The 19,194-nt window shown below is 36.1% G+C and overlaps 3 protein-coding genes across 4 annotated transcripts; all 3 read left to right on the top strand.

The window, feature by feature from the left end:
- Window positions 1-2,307: 2,307 nt before the first annotated feature.
- Window positions 2,308-12,925, top strand: LOC102232334 (mast cell protease 8-like). Of its 2 annotated transcripts, XM_023339191.1 has the most exons (7): window positions 2,308-2,486; window positions 9,038-9,083; window positions 9,188-11,753; window positions 11,837-11,984; window positions 12,074-12,206; window positions 12,326-12,580; window positions 12,657-12,925. In XM_023339191.1, the coding sequence occupies exons 3-7, from the start codon at window positions 11,591-11,593 to the stop codon at window positions 12,819-12,821; spliced, it is 864 nt and encodes a 287-aa protein (XP_023194959.1). In that variant the 5' UTR covers window positions 2,308-2,486; window positions 9,038-9,083; window positions 9,188-11,590; the 3' UTR covers window positions 12,822-12,925. The 2 variants fall into 2 exon arrangements, with proteins under 2 accessions (XP_023194959.1, XP_005795772.2); XM_005795715.2 differs by having other exon boundaries at window positions 9,038-11,753.
- Window positions 2,480-5,654, top strand: LOC102222493 (granzyme B(G,H)-like). Its single transcript, XM_005795591.2, has 5 exons — window positions 2,480-4,505; window positions 4,576-4,726; window positions 4,818-4,953; window positions 5,040-5,306; window positions 5,384-5,654. Exons 1-5 carry the CDS (start codon window positions 4,433-4,435, stop codon window positions 5,534-5,536), a joined length of 780 nt encoding a protein of 259 aa, XP_005795648.2. The 5' UTR covers window positions 2,480-4,432; the 3' UTR covers window positions 5,537-5,654.
- A 2,098-nt stretch (window positions 12,926-15,023) lies between the features above and the next one.
- Window positions 15,024-17,796, top strand: LOC102232594 (mast cell protease 1A-like). The gene is made up of 5 exons (XM_014470817.2): window positions 15,024-15,207; window positions 15,287-15,434; window positions 15,533-15,665; window positions 16,382-16,636; window positions 17,470-17,796. Exons 1-5 carry the CDS (start codon window positions 15,150-15,152, stop codon window positions 17,644-17,646), a joined length of 771 nt encoding a protein of 256 aa, XP_014326303.1. The 5' UTR covers window positions 15,024-15,149; the 3' UTR covers window positions 17,647-17,796.
- Window positions 17,797-19,194: the final 1,398 nt, after the last annotated feature.

Below are 19,194 nucleotides of genomic sequence, written 5' to 3'. Positions count from 1 at the left end.
AATGCTGTGCATAACTCTGCATGTATGCCATGCATCGCTAATTCTATGTACTTGGAAAATACATACAGGTTTGTGGATATTATTTTTTTTGACATACCACCACATAGAATATAACAAATAAACCCAGTCAAATACCCAGTAAAAGCAGAAGTAGACGCTGACAGTAAGTGCATGAGACATAAAAGGAAGTCCTCGCTTGACAGTCTGTTCAGCTCCAACACAGAGAAGAGACTACAAAATTATTGAAAGCCATAATCACTGATGTGGCAAACATCTGGAAAGGGTGTCAATAGATTCATTTCGAGTAACAGTTTCCAATAAATTGTTTGCTCCTTTTTACTTCCCCATTTGCTTAACGTAATTTCTTAGTATTCTTCTTAGCTGGAAGTTGTGACATCTTACCAAAACAGAAGTAATTGAGGACATTGAAGAATGCAAAACCTGTTGAGCATACAGCTGTCGCAATTTTTTATTGTAAGCCTTCTAAGACTTTAATATGCTTTGACTGAAATAATTCGACTGTAGCTCTGGCTGAAGGTTTCTCATCATCCAAGTGGAGGGTGAACTGTCCCAATCTGGGGTTTTATTCTAACTTACCTTCTTCTCATAAACTCTGAACAGCTTCTGTTCAAAAAGGCAACAATGTCACCACTAAATTTCGTAGTGGGGAAGGCGTACTCAGGGTGATATGCAGAGTCAATGTTCAGTCACATATGAAACTTTAAATAGACCTGAGAGTTCAGTTTCAGTCTTCTCTGACTGCAGCACTTTCTTGCACGTTTGCATGTTTGTTGCATTTTCTGCATGATTAGTGGCAAAGTTTAAGTGTTCTTCTTCATGTCACTCTTCCAGAAAAGTCTTGATTTATGTGCAATTATAGGTCCTCCTATTATTTGATTATTAGGTGAATAATTAAGGCAATTGACTTCCCGGGATTTCATTGGAGATCAGGCTAAATGTTTGAAAACATTGCTTCCTTTTCCCCCAACTTCACTATGAGAAACTTTCTGTTGTGAGTTTGGTATGGTAAAGTATGGTAAAATAATATTCATGGAGTAATTTTGAGGCTCAACTTTAAATATGAATGGTTACTATTTGAGGACATGAATGCAATTGCTGTCATGAAACGGTGGTGTTGAAGTGGTGAGGCAGACGCAGCACACCCAGGTAAAGTGAGAAAAGATGGTTTTAATGATAAATAAAGTCCAAAATAGTCCAAAAACACAGGCAGCACGACTGAGCGGAAAGCCAGGGCTCAACGTCGGTACCAACTGGTATAACAAATGGACAACACAAAGGACTGATTAGACGAGGACCCGACAAAGACACAGACACACAGGTGACACTAAATACACAGGAAGGTAATCAGGGAATGAGAAACACCTGGGAGTAATCAAAGGGAGGACAGGACAACACGGAGACTCAGGGACACAGAAAACTCTAAATAAATACACAGAAAAACACAGAACATGACAATTGCAGGCAAGAGACAGAATAGGTACAACCTGAAGAACTTAACGATGTGGGCAAAAATGTATTCATGAAGCCTGAGAAGTGAAAAAAAAGAAAATCCATAAACATGAGGTCACTGGAGATAATCTATGTACCATTAGCATACTTTTTCAAATTAACACCCTTTAAGTAGGTATTCCACACTTTAAGGCTCACAATAAAATTAAAATAGTTTGTTATTCTGAAATAATATAATCTTACCTGTTGTGTTTTTCATTTGCTGCAAGCAGAAAATCATTATAATTAGCAGAAATACAGTCTTGAAAACATCAATCTCTGTGTAATTATGAATCTATATAAATGGTTAAAATGAACTTTTCAACAATATTCAGTAACACTTTCTTTGAAAGGGTCTGCATAAGACTGACATGATACTGTCATAAATATGAAGGAGTCTTTATGAATGTTTATGATCGTTGTCATGAAATGTCAATATTTACCAAATAATGCAAAGTTATATTAAAAGTGTCAACTTTGCATTATTTGGTAAATATTGACACTTCATGACAACAGTCATAAACATTCATAGAGACTCCTTCATATTCATGACAGGTTTTATGAGATGTTTATGACAATGTCACGACAGTCTTATGCAAACCTCTTCAAATAAAGTCTTACCCAATATTCTGTAATTCATTTCTTCATAAATGTGGCGGGACTTGATGTTTGTGTGTAACTTTTTCACCTTAGACGCACCTGAAATACGTTTTAAACGTTGTTTCCTGAATGGGGACGAGTAGAAAACTAGAAATTTGAAAGGGGAGCAAGTCATTGGACGAATGACTAAGCAGAAGTCAGAAACCAGAAAACTGTAGTAGACACATAAAATTTCCCAGCACAAGACTGATTTTCACTGACAATGAAACAGAGTAAGAGACAAGACAAAACAGGAAGAATGGTAAACACCATCTACAAATGGAGCAAGACTGACTGCCTAAGCAAACCAGGGAAATTAAAGACATGAGACTTCAAAGGTAGAATACCAATTCATAAAATTAACACAAAGTCCGTCACACTATAGACTCTTTTCTAACCGTGAGTGCCCACCTGTCTCTGCTTGAGGTGGCTTCTGCGGATTATAATTTTTTACTGACAATTATTTTCATTTATGGAAGAAATTAGAAATCTTAAAAACAATAACTAACCAAATACTGTGGTTTAATGGAGCTTTACCGGAGCATGTACTTTATTTTTGAAGATGAAAAACATCAAAGATGTGGTTCTGACGCTGACTTAGACTGCTGACTTCATTTCACAACCGTGAGAACACGGAGAAGCAGGAAACTGAGGTTCCAGAGATTATAGGTTGTGGTTTTGAGTTTTGTCAGTAGATTTGTTTCAAAGAACACAGTGCTTTGTGGTTTAATTTGATGACACTCACAAGATAATCTTTCATTGCAAGGAAATGCAATAAAAAAAAACAAGTCCAGCAAATTAATAGTGTCAATTGAAACAAAACCTATGTTTATTAAAAGGAGCATTTTTTGCATGCTCCGTAATATTTAGTGTAGGTTAAACATGCAAAACCTTGGTGTAAGTGAGACATTTAAGTGTGTCTTGTTGGCATTAATCTACATTGAAAAGTGATTTTGTGTAAAGAGTATTAAGCTATGCTTACATGCATCCTGCATGTAAAATTACAGGTTAACAGGAGTTGTGTTTGATTCTCATTGTAAAGGTGATGTGCTGTTTCAGAACTGATCTCATTAGAATGCTTTGAAGAAATCTTCAAAAATATCATCTGATATGACCCAGATGAATCAGAAATAAACCCCTTTCTGAAAAATGAATACTTCTAAGGTTGTTGCACATCTGTCTGCATGACTCAGCAAGTTTGCTCTCACCCAGGCCATAGTAATTCAGATCTTAATACCATGCTTTCTGTTTGAATCCATGCCTGAAAGAGGTATTGATGATTGTCTGTTTATGATTTGATTACTCATGATATGTGCTGCTGACAATCCAGACAGAGCTCTCTTTCAGTTTGGTGGAAGTTTGAATTGAGTAAACCTTTGGGGTTTTTGATAGGCTGCTATTTCTGCTACACATACTTTTGCTGGGAGAAATTAGGAATTCCAGTCTTTAGACAGGCCTGTTCAAAATCTCACAATGTGGCTTTACCATTCCTTCTTTGTTCCAATACATAATCCTGCACCTTTGCTCTCACCCAGGCCTGATGAACCCTGTTGACATGCAGACATCACCGCTATGGCTGAGCATTAAGTGCTTCGCATGCATATGTTTGTTTCGTGTAATTTTAGAAGTTTCTATGATTTAAACTGACCCTATTAGATTAGTTATCTTTTCAAAATGTCTGTCACTGAGAGTCATATCTGTGTTTCGGAGAAGAGACTTGATGAGTCATAATGGTCCTTCAGACTTCAGATGACAGCCTTGAGGAGGCTCAGTGAATAGGAGATTTAAAAAGAAATGGCTTATTGATAATGCCATTTGTGCTAAGACAGAAATAGTGTAATGGATTTTGTGAAATGTAACTTTATGAAATCACAGAGGCGTTTCGTAGATTCGCTATTTGCTCCACTGTTCTTACTCACAGAGACTCGTAGCCTGAGACTGTGAAAACTATTGCGTCAAGGTACTCGGAGGGCAAGGGTGAAGAGAGACCTTTAGACCTAAAACCTCAGAGAGTGGTTTCAGTTTGTCATCTACTTTTTAAAAATTATGCTGAGCTGAGCTCACCCTCTAACTGCACAGAGCATATGTGCTTCAAGTTTTCCATCTAGAACCACATAAGTTCTGTTTACTGTAACTTAAACCCAATGAGCTCCCATTGGTTTACTGACCACGGGTGCACAGTGACCGCACATAGACAGGGGGGGCTTCACTGACATGTTCGATAAAAACCACAGGCTGTATATAAGAGAATACTTCAATCCTCAGCCGACAATATACTACGAGGATGATGATAAAAATGATGGCGACATGGTGGGTCTTAATGCTCTTCCTTGTTCTGGCAGTCCTCAGACAAAAAGGTATTAAAATCTATATATTGTTCTTTGTTGAAATAGAAACCTGTGCTTATTTGTATTCTTGCTTTTACAGCTCATGGGACTGAGATTATTAATGGCAAAAAAGTACCTGATCGTTTGATGCTTTATGTGGCTTCGGTTCAGAACAACAAGGGTCAGCATATGTGTGGGGGATTTCTCATCAGTGAAGACTTTGTGGTTACGGCTGCACACTGTGATAAACTGTGAGTTTTACAAGACGTTTGGTATTTTGACATTTTGTAAATGCTACTTTTATTCAAATAATAAAGACGAAATCTCTTTTTTTTCATTTAGTAACCCTATAAGTGTTGTACTTGGAACTCACAACCTCGAGAAAGTTGATGATGGCACAATGAGATATAATGTAACCCGGTGCAAGTACCCAGATTTCAACAGTGTTACATCTGGCAATGACATTATGCTTCTCAAAGCAAGTTCCCTTACTTTTAAATTTTAGTGAGTATTCTGAAACCTTTAAGTTTTAAATCTCTCATTATGTTTTTCTTTCACTAAAAGCTGTCTAGGAAAGTGCAACTCAACAACAAAGTGCAGCCGATCCAAATACCGAAGGGTGAGATGAAAGTGAAAGATAAAGCTAAGTGTCGCGTTGTTGGCTGGGGCTACACAAGAGCTGGTGGCAAAGCTTCCAATGTGCTGGAAATGGCTGAAGTGACCTTAACAAATCTGAAGGAATGTAAAACTAAATGGAAATCTTTGAAGCTCGATCTTCCAAACAATGTGATTTGTGCAGGTGGACATAACGCAAAAGCAGGATTCTGCAAGGTGCATATGTCTCTAAAAGTATTTCTGCCAAGTGTTGCATAACAGACAAAACTTATCAAGCTCTGCTTTCTTCACAGGGTGATTCAGGAGGACCTCTAGTGTGTGGAGCAACAGCTGCAGGCATTGTGTCTTTCAACAGGGAGTGTGACCCAAATATCCCTAATGTTTATACAGATGTATCAAAATACGTGTCCTGGATAAAAAAGATTCGCAAGCAAAAACAATGCTAAGTGGAACGCATCATGCACATATTTCTTGTACTGTTTCTGTGTCTGTCTGTGTTTGCTCTTTCATCGCAAGATGAAAGGCAATAAAACGTGTTTTGAAACTTGGGAGTTGTTTCATTTCTACTAAAGCATATATGGAAAATGTTATATAGACCTTGGAAATGGAATAAATCTTTTGTAAATACTTTAAATGTCTGAAAAAATAGTAAACTGCTAATAGACTAAAAGCAAATATTCTAATAGCTTATACTTATACCTTATACCTACAATCACACATAACAAATGTTGAAGCTTGAAAAATGAAAAAAAATAAGGATAAAAGAAAATTATTATGAAAAATTTCAATAGAAACACATTAAGTCCTCCTGCAAGGATGTTGTACGCAAATTTGCATGTTTTCTTGTTCTAGAGTTGCTAAAACTCACACAAAACTCACTCTGTCAAGTTTTGTGTTCTGATTACAGAACACAAAACTTGACAGAGAGGTGTTATTCAGTTCCAATCTGTCACATATTTGAAGCCTGTGTGCCACCTTTGATGAGCGGATTTCAACAAATTAAGAAAGTAAACTTCGATACATGAATAAATGTGATATATAGAACTTCATCAGAGGCTGTCATTCATCTACACTTTCACAAGGGGGCGTTCCTAAGGTTGTTTTCTCAAATAAATGTCTGTGTTACTGAAGTAAAGCTATGCTTATTGAGGCTGCCAGATCAGTCTAAGTCTGCCAAGGATGGAGTAAACTTTTGCAACTGCTATTTTTGTAGTTATCACAGATAGTTAATGTTGTGCTTTTTATAAAGACGGATGCAGGCCGACTGATACAGACAGACTGATACAGGCAGACTGATACAGGCAGACTGATACGGACAGACTGATATGGACAGACTGATACAGGCAGACTGATACGGACAGACTGATATGGACAGACTGATACAGGCAGACTGATACGGACAGACTGATACGGACAGACTGATACAGACAGACTGATACAGACAGACTGATACATACGGCAGCCTCTGCCAGTGTCCCTTTACCAGAATAACATAAATCCTGCTTGGCTATAAAGCAGTAACAAATCTTAGAGAAGTCTTTTTCAACATGGCTAAACAGGCTCAAAATGTTTAATGCAATACTGGACTCTGTAATCTGAAGATTTTCAGTACAAGATGATTGAGGATTTCTTCATTTTTCCTCATAGAAAGATGACAGATTTCAACAACATGTTAGAAATACAAGTAGTAGTAACTAAACAGAATCTGTCTTCAAAAAAAAAAAATCCATCCCTTCAAGATGCTGCTGGTTTTTCAGATTTCATTTCACAAGGACACAGTTACATGTTGGAGGAATTACAAAACCATCCTACCACTACCTAAGCCCCGTGAATGCAAATATAATTTGATTTGTCTTATTCCAGAGGTTCAAAGGGTTTAAACAGAGCTGGTCTGTTTCCTAAAAGTAGGTCATTGCTGAGATACTTATCTGTTTTCAGAGAAAAGACAGAATGAGTCATAATGGTACTTCAGAGTTTAGGTGGCAGCTATAGCGTGTTGCAATAGTACGTCAGTCAATTCATTGTTCTGAAAAACTTCAAAAATAGAGCAATAACCAGAAGCTGCTACTCCAGAAATGCCACAAAGTTAGTTTTGTTTTTAGAGAAAATGACATTTCTGAGCTATGACCAACTATGGCAATCAGAGACAAAGATAATAAATGAAAAACGTTATCATTTACCAATTGGCATTAGTAAACAGGAATTATCAAAGTGAAGACAGTCTGGTGGTTATAAAAAAAGTATGGGGTTCATAAATAATTGATTAATACTAATGGGAAAGTAGAGGTCATTGCACTTTTCCAAGACGTTGTTCTACTTAGGGGATGATTATGGAAAGGAATCGACTGCAGTGGTCAGTACAACAGTGGTGAAGCGTAGGCCTCTGTGGCTGTGATGTTCATCATTATATGAAGAGTCTTTCTTTGCACAACTAGTATTTTGTATTAGTCCATAAAGTTAAATTGCCAAAAATTAAAACATAGTCAGCAAGAGTGAATTTTTCATTTTAGGCGCATTGAATACATGTTTACTCTGACGTAGTTTAATGACAAGTTGCAGATTTTCAAATTAAAAGACAGCCATCAGAAAGATTTCTTATTTTGCTTAAAGTAAAAGCCATGTTTTCCATTGTGCAGGCCACTGACAATTTGTTCCTCAACAGCTTCAGTCAGCTTCATTGAGAACAAAAGGCAGATCTGAGTGTAGAAAATGTTTGGTAAGGATTTTTATGGGTCATGTACATTGATCAAACATCACATTTTCTTTGAAAACCACCCATTGTTCTCTCAATTACTATTTTTGATACTTGTTTTCTTAGATATTGCTACATGGTTGTGCTAGTTTCTTTCCAAATGACCAATCTGTATGTTTTGTGATGTCATTGGAAACACCAATAGTGAATAGAAGATAAAACAAGCTTTAGCAAGTGCTAAAGTTTTAGCTTAGTGCTAAAGCTTGTTAGTGTTAGTTCTAAAGCTTTGGTTTCAGCACTAACATTAACTTTACTCAAATAACACTGAAAGTGATGAATTTCCTTCAAAAATACTAAGTTAAGGCAATACAGTACAATGGTTTTGTTTGGCTTTGATGCAACATCACCACAAAAAAAAGAAAAAGAAAAGAAAAGCTGGACATGAAGGACTATATTTTTATGCAAGAAGTTTTGGAGAGAAAGTAAACATTCCATGTAATGGTAAAAAAAGGGGGGCAAAGTAACTTAACTAGTAGTTAAATTGTCCTGTTGTAAGTGTTTTTCACCGTTCAACAGAAACCGTCCACATCCGTTTACTCTACACCACATTTACTCAGACCATGTGATTATTGTTACTTGTCTCTGTGCACAGACAGAGAGGGGCTGCAATGAAGCATGTTCATAATTTATATAACTATTCAACCCGCTGATAATACATCCGTATAGTAATAAATCGATAATGACACTGCAGGACTTAATGTGTCTTCATCTTCTCACATTTCTGTCATTTTCTGACAGAACGATGATGTTGTAAAATCTAGTAATTATTAGTCAAAACATCCTTTTTTGCAGCACCAGCAGAGGGACTGAGATCATTAGCCATTTCAAGGTGTTAAATTGTGAACACCAATTTCTTTTAAGTTATGTTTGATATATTCAATATTTTATAACAACTGAAGTTACATAGTTGCTTGATTGTGATGTAAAATGGCACTACGTAACTGGAAAGTACATAATAGCCCTTATTTATTACAGTGTGTGTCCATGGATGCACACTGTAATAAACAGTGAGTTTTATGGAATTACAGTACATAAATAGTTCAAATTATATGACAATGTCTTCATTAATTTGACAATCCTTAGAGTGTTTTTGATGATGCACAACAAAATACAGTCAAATCTGTCAATGACATTACACTTCTCAATGTAAGCTTGTTTTATTTATTAAAGTACTTGTTTTGTTTTTCTTGTGCAGCCGACTCCAGCTAGCGAGGGGTCAGATGAGTTGTCTTTCTGTTCAGGTTTTGTGAGCTATTTAAAACTACAGACGTATCTGAATTTGTACACAAAGTAACAACTTTGGTAAAGTTTTGAACTTGATGAACTTTGTTTTCTTCTGTTTCAGGTGGGTCTTTAAAAAAGTGGAAATCCGTGTTGTGACTTGCAGCATGGACAAAAACTGTGACTATTCAAATGTTCTTAACATCTAAACAGATGGCAGGTATTGGCAGGTATTTTACTTTAAAAAGATTCTCAAGTAAAAGCACTGTTAAAAGCTTAAGAGCATGAATGCATCTTTTATAATGCATAACTGTTTTTTTGTTTTTCTTTAACAGATTAAATCAAATGTCTTAAAAGCTCTGCTGTGTTTCATATTGGTGGTTTCTACTAAAACACAAGGGAAATTAGATTTATAGTTAATAAAAATGGTTCTTTTCCAGTTGGAATTATTTTATTTCATTATCACGTTGGTCTTGAGAAGGTGCTCGAAATCTGGATTCCCAAAGCAAGAAAAACAACAAAATTACATTCTGTCTCATGTGAAGCAAGTTGCATCACAGAAAATGTAAAAGTTTTATAACTTGAAGCTTGTTGTTTTGGTTTCAGTGAACAGGAAAATAACCATTTACACTTCCACGATTCCATGTCTCACAGGTATATTTTTTGGTGCACCTATACATACTGTGGTTAGATTTGCATAGACCCATATCACTCAGTTGAAAAAAAAAGAAAGATGTTGTGAGCTTTTGGTTAACCAAGAGATTACCATATGGGTGATTTTGATCCAACTTCTCATGAAAGAATATAACCAAACCTCAGAATATTCTACCAGTGATATTTCTTTTCTTTTTTTCTTTTTGTTGCTGAAAGTAAGATGTTGAAAGCTTGGTCTATGTGGTTTATGCATTTGGCGATGCAGTTTGAGGATACAGTGATGTTCTTGTATCAAGGAAAATACATATTACATATTTGTTTTTCTCAGTAAATATACTTCTAATCAGGCTGGATCTGAAATGTCCATAAGATGTTGGTAACAACCAAACAATTCTATGCAGAAATTAAAAATCTAAGCATTATATAGAAACATACGTTTCTATATAATGTCCACAGTATTGTTTTTTGGGCATATTCTCAAATGAAGACTGAAATGCTAAGCCACAATAAATTAGTCCACAAATTAAGGTATGCATAAAAATAGAATTACAAATGAAATAAGAATTGAACACACTTGCTGAATTTGAATATTAAGTAAAGTCTTTGTTGTTAATGGTAGATTCAGAGTAGATGTAATCTTGACAGATTCCTTCATAAAAAATTGTTAAATTGTGTTTAACCTTTTATACATGTACATGTCATGTATGGAAGCATGGCATACAAATAAATAATGAGTTTATCAGGTAACAAATCAGCAGCAATACTGTTAGCTGTCCCTTTTTAACTTTGCTTAGCTCTTTTTGTCAATGCATCACAACAGAAGATCAGAGAGCTGTGCTAAACATATTTGAACAAATCAATTGGTGCTTCCTGTCAGATGTTGCTTTGCAGTCTGCAGGTAAAGATGAACTGATAACAGTGTTCAAGCTGTGGCTGCACAGCTAAGATGTCATCTTTTGTAGCATTATCCAGACTGATCCTGATGTAAAGACTTACAAGATGCTTTTTGACAGGGTAAATAAATATAAAGAAAATCTAGCATTGAACCATTGCTCCTCAAACAGGAAAATAGCTTTTAGCTAAGCTTTGTTAGCTACTGGAAGGCATGAAAGTCAGCACCTGGAATACCGAGAAGCTAACAATTAGCACCCTGAATTTCAATTGCTTAAGTTAACAGAAAACGCTCAAAGAAAGTGTAGGTAAACTTTAATTTTTAGCAGTGGCTGTGAAAATGCCTCTAATTAACAAAACAGCAGAGATTTACTAAAACATATTACAAAAGTCTTGCAGACGGCCTTCGTTCAAGATGTCTCGTGGCCATCAAGACCGCTTATGTTCATCATGTCAAGATCATCATTAATAAGAGGTGTGTTAAAACACTAATAAAATGTGCCGTTCTTTCACAGCACAATAAAAAATTTGAATTCTGAGTTTATTCATTTAAAAGCATTACTGGACTGTAACTCAGCATCAGCTGATGTCTATTCTCCAATTACCGGTACATGGATTGGTATTTAAAAAAAAAAAAAATATCGTGATCAGGACACTCTTGACATGTCAACGCGAAAAGCAGGTCCAATAGTGGAAAAGCAGAAGAAAAAAAAGATGGTCAAGATAGTTCAGACAGGGTGTAAAGACAGAAAGTCTGTGGGGAAAAAATGTTTTGGATTTGTAAATAATCATCTAAAAGTCAGAAATAAGCAACATCAAAACTAAGTAGAACAAAGCATTAAAATCTGGACAAGAGGCAAATCAATGTGACTAAATGTGACAAATCCTCAAGACAATTAACATATTTACATCAGACTGACAAAAGTTCAAAGATCACGAAGTACTACACAGTTACAAACTTGTTAACGTATTCTGAAAGGGGATGTGGTGTAAAGATTGCCTCAGATATGCAAACATTAGGCACAAACTTTTGCATAAAGGCAGCAACTTCACCTTCCAACAACCTAAGGCTTTATTGGCTGACATCATGAAGAGTCTGGGTTATTTCCTGCTGCTCAACATTCTGTCATGTCTCGCACAAACTGGTAAGAGATTTTAGTTTGACATCTAGTCTTAAGATGTTGAATAAAGCCTCATCCTAATATTTGCCTTTTGAATATTTTTATAGTCCTTGGGAATGATATTATACATGGGGAAAAGGTCCAAGATGACTCGATGCAGTACATGGTCTCAGTGCAAACCAATGTAGGTCACGTATGTGGAGGATTTCTGATCAATGAGGAATATGTGGTCACTGCAGCACACTGTGGTGGAAAGTGAGTTTTCTGTCTTCTTCTGTTTGTATTTTCTGCTTGACTGTTGTTAAACTAGTTTTAAAATCAACTCTTAATTGCAAACATTTCAGTGAACTGAAATACGTTCTTCTGGGAGACCACAACCTCAAGAGTTCAAACATAAAGAAAGTGGGAGTTAATTCCACATGCAAACCCCGTGATTATGTGACCCTACAACATGGCAAAGACATCATGCTTCTTCAAGTAAGTATGCTTAGCCGAGCACACTTTTTGTACACAAATGCATCTGTATTTGCCTTTGAACTTGCTACAAAAAAAAAGCATGTTAAAAAGTCTTAATGTTCTTTTTTGTGTCTTTTCAGCTGTCTGAGAAAGTTCTTCTAAACAATGATGTGAAAACAATTCCCCTTCCTTTGTCTAAAATAACCTTAAGAGATAATCAAGAATGCTCTGTGGCTGGATGGGGTAAAACTGAGTACAGCGATTATAGTAATGAACTGAGAATGGTGAACGTGTCAATCATAAATCAACAAACCTGCCGAGAGCAGTGGGACAATAACCTTCCCCGCAATGTGATCTGTGCCGGTGGATTTGGTATAAATAAAGGATTTTGTCAGGTCTGCTTTTTGTATTTTGATCAGAAATAATAGTCTGGCCATCATGTGATAAATGTTAAATTCTTCATCTTTGCAGGGTGATTCTGGTGGCCCTCTGGTGTGCAATGGGAGAGCTGTTGGTGTTGTGTCATTCAACAGAGGTTTCAACTGTCACTACCCGGATATACCCAACGTCTACACGGATATTTCTAAATATCTTCCTTGGATCAACAAAGTTGTGAATGAAAAGAAATGTATATAATTTTTTTTTTCCTCACTGTCGCTGTACATTGAAGCAGAAATTGTGGCAGTTTTGCAAATGTGCTGCTCTAATCTCAAGATGTTGAATAAACTCGTGTCCTAGTATTTGACTTTTGAATATTTTTAAGTCCATGTGAGTCAGATTGCAAAAACAAATGCAGACAAAATCAAAATATTTTCCTGGTATAAAACCCCCCAAAAAACATTTAATCTATTTTTTCAAATAAAACAGAGACATATACAAATGTAGAATATCATCACTTCGACATTGCAAGATGCAATGAATAATTACTTTACCTCAGCAAGAAAAATTAAATGATTAAAATTGCCTGATAAATAAAACAATATTTGTTTAAACTTTAAAACTACAGCTCCGTTACGGTGCAGTTCATAGTCAACCAGCTGTAAATACACACATATATAGGGACAAGTGAATAAACATATTTACATTTACATTATCTTACACCATAATGTAAGATTGCACCAAAAAGCAAAAAGCACACATAGAACAACTTTACCGTGTAAGTAAGAGAAGTACAATTAACCGCACTGCTGAGAGGACATTATGTATGATGTTACGCTTTAGAAAGAATGAGCAATGTGGTTATGTTTTATGATCAGTAATGAATCATGAGTTCATGACATGGTCTTTCCACCCTTGACCACATTTGTGACCTTTAGCAAAATATTACCATTATCGGTTAAGAATGAAGTATTTCTGTTGCGCAGTCTTTGACCTTTCAATGATTTAGAGGAATAGAAAACACAAGATCAGTGCGAAATTAAATGATATTTTCACAAGTGTAATTTATCTGTTGCAGTTGACAGAGTAGTTACATAATCTTCTGTACATAATGTCCATTTCTCATGTCATGCTTCCAGTGCTGAACAGATGAATATGTAGTTATGATAATTCTCCCAGTGCAATCAGTGCTGGTGGATGTAGCATAAATCACTCAGTAACAGAACCTCGAATCTTTTTCATCGTTTGTCCTCCAAAAATACAATCAAAATCTTCCAAAAGGTTAAAAAGTAAGATGGTAAGAGCGAACAGGAATAGGAACCTGAGCACAATAAGACACGGTAGATGAACAGAACAGGAAGGTGTGACAGGAAAACAATAATTTCACATTGCTTTTTGAATCTAAATTTAAATTATATTATGACTTGACCTCCCAATATATTTTTGCATGTGTATAACCAGCAAGTAGCTGCAGTTTCTTATTCAAGCTTGATGAAGTTCTGGATAAAATCAAGGTTGTATGGATGTGTGAGGGATGGACTATTCAGAGCAGGAGGTCAAATATGGAGTTAAAACTTGTGTTCACATGGAAACTGTGCTACATTAATACATTGAGTGAAAGAAAAAAAGAACAATGTTTTTCAGTGAAAGATGTCAAATAATTTTTATAAACAAGATACTGTACCTTTTCTGAAGTCATCATAAAGAAATGTTTTTATTTTTTAGATATATAAAAAAAAAAATAATAATCTTTTAAACCAAAATTTTTACAGTAGGTAATGCACGTTGGAACAGTGCGAAGTACTGTAGTTCCAGTGGCAATATTTACTGTTTTCTGTTTACATCACCTCAAAATGACACAATAGTCTGAGAAGAAAATATTCAAACAATGAATCTTATTAACAGACCGGAAGTCTCTTTAAAACAATAAATAAATGCTTCTGTCTGCTGCAATTTTGTTTAAAACGTTGACTATAATTTCCAGAAGTAGCCAGAAATTGTAGTCGGGTAAGAATGACTTTTCTTCATAAGCAATCATTTTTCAAGTTGAAGGAAAAACATTGGTACAGTAAAACTGGTTTTGTTAGTACATTGTTTTCAGAAAGTTATTCACTTATTGTAAGTGACTAAATATAGCTATAGTACTGCCCACTACCGGTAATGTGTACAACTGGTTGAACAAACTGTATCTGATGAAAATTGTGTTGCATTTCAATGAAAAACTATAGATTTTCAAATAACATCACTTTAACTTAGTGGCATTTAAAAACATGTGAAAAAGAAAAATGAAAGTATATTCCTATAGGGGACAGGAAATTACATGCAGAGCGATGTTTAAAGATATGGAGATGGCTAGTAAGAAACGTTTCACATGTTCGTAGTACATTGACTTCTGAGTATTCAAAGATCGTAAAAGATAATTCTAGTTGTCAAGTTAAAGTGTGCATCTAAGGGGGATGTGGTAAGATGTGAAGCTAATATAGATTTTCATAGATAATAGCATGTGCAAGGAAAAGAAACTGCAATATAAAAAGGTCAGCTTGACAAACTACAGCACTGCTAGAACAAGTTTGATTTGCTGGCATCATGTTCAGACTGAAGGAATTCCAGCATCTCCTTGTGCTGACATTTCTCTGTCAAACAGGTAAGAAATCCACATATTTTTATTCATCAACAACTAAACAGGCCTCTGAACTGGTTTTGTCCTTTACCTACCTCCTTAGTTCATGCAAGTCAAATCATAAATGGGGATAAGGCTGCTGTAAACTCAATGCCGTACATGGTCTCAGTGCAAAGCAATGGACGTCATACATGTGGAGGATTTCTGATCAGTGAGGACTTTGTGGTCACTGCTGCACATTGCAATATTCCGTGAGTCTGATTCCTTGTTCTATTGTTGCATCCCACTAATAGTAGAGTTTATTTGTTGCAAATGTATGTAGTAACCCACTTACTGTTAACACTTTCAGCAAACCCAATCTGGTTGTCGTGGGAAATCAGAATATCAAAAGTTCAAACATAAAAAAAATACATATTCAGTACAGCTGCGTATTCCCAACTTACCGGGAAGTTGGACTTGGCAATGACATCATGCTGCTTAAAGTAAGTATGTGTTTATGAAAGGTCCATAACACCAGTTTTTGTATGAATTTTATGTACAAACATATTATTATTCAGTGTAAATCAGTTATCCTGCACCATAAATATAATGAGCAACATAATTATTATCGCTAGCAGTTGTAGTAGCAAGTAGCAGCTGTACTGATACAAGTATTAATATTTTTTATTATATTTCCCAAATCCCATATTGACTTTTATATCAACCCACACAAAATATTCCAGTGACGTCCCCTTTATAAATAATGGTAAACAAAAAAATAATAATCTAATTACACCATTATAACTAGTTTTAATATTCCTAATTAATACATTATAGACATACTAAATGTTCTTATGAATATTTAGTATGTGTAAATATTCTGGAGTAAGACACAGGAGGAAGAGTGCCATTGTAATGTTTAGAGAAGTTTAACTATGTATACAATTCACTCACCATTTAAACTTTTGCTCTTAGGAACATATAGTACAAGATTAAGGTGTTGTGCAAATTTTTAATTGTGAAAATACAGTCTCAGTTCATCAGCTATACATGTGTTTTGAAGAAAATTATGACGCTAGGAATGTTGAGAGGAGAATTTTGGAGTACTCTAGATTAGTTTAAGCATTATACAAGTACATGCTATTTATCATTATGGAATTACAAATGAGGAAAAAACATGAAATTTGTCATTTTTTTTCTTCTGTTTTCGCATTTTCAGCTCTCTGAGAAGGTCTCCATGAACAACGCAGTGAAGACCATTCCAATTCCAAAGTCTGACAAAATCTTAAAAGAAAATCAGATATGCATGGTCGCTGGATGGGGTAAAACAGAAAGCAACAAGTACAGTGATGATCTTAGAGTCGCAAAGGTGTCGATCATAAATTCACAAGTCTGTCAGAAGGAATGGGATAATACTCTTCCACCCAATGTGATCTGTGCTGGTGGATATGAAACCACAAAAGGATTCTGTCAGGTACATCTTTTGTATTTTCTGTATATTAGTAGTCCAACATAAGGTGACATATGGAGGAATTTTTCTGCCACAATCCCAGAGCACACATTTTCAGTTTGAAAGGAGGACTTCATATCGTCTCAAACTTTTAATGATTGTACTCAAAACTTCTCCTCGCACTCAGACTTTTCTGCTCAGAGCAAATCTTCTCTTGAAAAACGTTTTGTTCGCTTGGGGGAATTTTTCTGCCATAATACAAGAGCACAACATTTTCAGTCTGAATGCAGGATGTCATGTCTTTTGTTCTCAGAAGCTTTAATACTTTTGCTTACATATACATTTTGAAAGCAGAACTTCATGTCTTTCACCTTAAAACTTGTAACGCTTGTACTCAAAACGTCTCCTTGCGCTCAGACTTAGTCTCTGCTCAGACTCTCTTTTGTAAATGCATTTTGGCACAGTCGCCTGTGCAGATTGCTACAATCGATAGTAACCACACAGGTAAACCCGCTACAAGGAAACAAATGCACCCAGCACAACACTTTCATTCCATTGGCTGAGAGGTTGCCAGGCGACTGTGTCAAAAGGCGTTTCCAAAAGCAAACAGAGTCTGAGCAGAGACTAAGTCTGAGTGTGAGGAGAAGTTTTGAGTGCAATCATTACAAGTTTTGAGAAGAAAGATATGAAGTCCTGCATTCAAAATAAAAATGTAATCAAAGTATTAAAAATTTTGAGAACAAAAGACATAAAATCCTGCTTTCAGACTGAAAATGTGTGCTCTTGTGTTATGGCAGAAAAATTCCTCCATAGTGACAGATATTAAACAAATGTACAAAAACTCCTCATCTTCACAGGGTGATTCCGGTGGCCCTCTGCTGTGTGACGGGGAAGCTGTTGGTATTGTGTCATTCAACAGAAATTCCAACTGCACCTACCCAAATGCACCCAACATCTACACAGACATTTCTATATATCATCAGTGGCTCAACTGTGCGTTGAAGGAAAAAAAATGTGGTTGTGCAAACCTTTAGAATGAAGCATTGTTCCAGCTCATAGTGTGTGTGGGGTGAAGTTGTGGCTTCTATTTAGGTCGATGTCGTCAGCTTCTGATCTTTAGCTGAATAAAAGAAAACGTTTCGAATATCGTCAGCTGTCTCTTTCATTTCAAACACCATAAACAAAATAACTTCTTCACAGCACTTCTTCACAGTGTGCTGTTTCTGTTACTGGTTTGAGTCATGGTGGGAGGTATCTGCAACACATACTGCTGAAATCCATGTTATAACTAGGTTGACTCCAGTAAATCCACAATGTTACCTCTGTTATGAAGAGGGAGGAAAATGGTCCATAATTTTTCAAATAGAAATCTGCAATTTCTGGCACAAAAAGTACCTTTTAGTTTACATCCCGTAGTTGTGAGGATTCCAGTGTCATATAGCCTTGATTGAAGATCCTGGCAAGAAGTGTTCAGATTACAGCTCTAGTGTATGGATTTGCAAGTACACCAATGCAGCCTCCAGGTAAGAGGTGTTCAAAGTAAGTCCTCATGGACCGGAATCCTGCATTTTTAGATGCTTTCCTGTTGCAGCACACATGAATCTATTGAATGGCTCATTAGCAGGGTTCTGCAGAACTTAAATCTGCTGTAGTGTGGCAGGAACACATCAAAAACATGTTGAACACTGGCTGTTGTGGACTAGAGTTGGACACACCTACTCTAGTTCAGCCGGCTCAGCTGGCTGCCTGCAGACGCAGCTCCCGTCGTGTGTGTTAATCTGTGTATAAAAAATTCTTGCTGTAACTGCGAAATAATTTCCCTGCTGGGATGAATAAAGTAATTCTTCTTCTTCTTGGTCTTCTTCTAGGTAATGGTGTCAGGTGTACGGTTCTGTTCCCATACACTGCAGAGTATGTGCTAGAGTATAGAGGGCAACACAGCATAGTGTAGCACCCAGCTTTTGCCACTCTTCTTCCTGTTTTTTGGAGTAATATTTTGGACCTCTGCACTGTCCAATAGTGCAGCACTCTATAAATTCCATTATTACGCAGATGCTACATAGAGGTTTGTCCTTTTATGACGGTTCATCCTACTCCTCTACTTTTACAATAAATTTCTACTGCCAGAGATAGTCAGGTAGGAAATTATTTGCGGGACAAGCTTCCAAATGTACTTTACGATTATTGCTAAGCCATCCTGTACATGGTTTTACCACAATTTCCTTCAATACAGGAACTTTTACCGTTTGTCCTGCATTGTCCTGAGCTTTTTGGGTCTTAAAGCCTTTTATATCCTCTTTTGGCAATGGTGTGATTTTAGAAGATACTTTTAAAGACTATTTTACAATATTCTTAGCCTTTGGCCTACAATGTTCTAAATAAATGACCAGCAGGTTAGGGAGAAAAGTCCTGAAAGTCTAAAAGGCTAGAACTGACACATGCATAAAAGTGACATGAAAAAAATTCTGTTTCACAACTAGTTTCCAACTGGGAGGGAACACATGTAAAAGAGTGATAACTTTAAACCCCACTTTTCATCTTAAACCAGATAAATTAATAAAGCAACAAAAACACAAGTGTTC

Source organism: Xiphophorus maculatus, chromosome 9 (genome assembly GCF_002775205.1).
Source record: "Xiphophorus maculatus strain JP 163 A chromosome 9, X_maculatus-5.0-male, whole genome shotgun sequence".
Lineage (NCBI taxonomy): Eukaryota > Metazoa > Chordata > Actinopteri > Cyprinodontiformes > Poeciliidae > Xiphophorus > Xiphophorus maculatus.
This window is presented reverse-complemented; position numbering and strand designations above follow the sequence as displayed.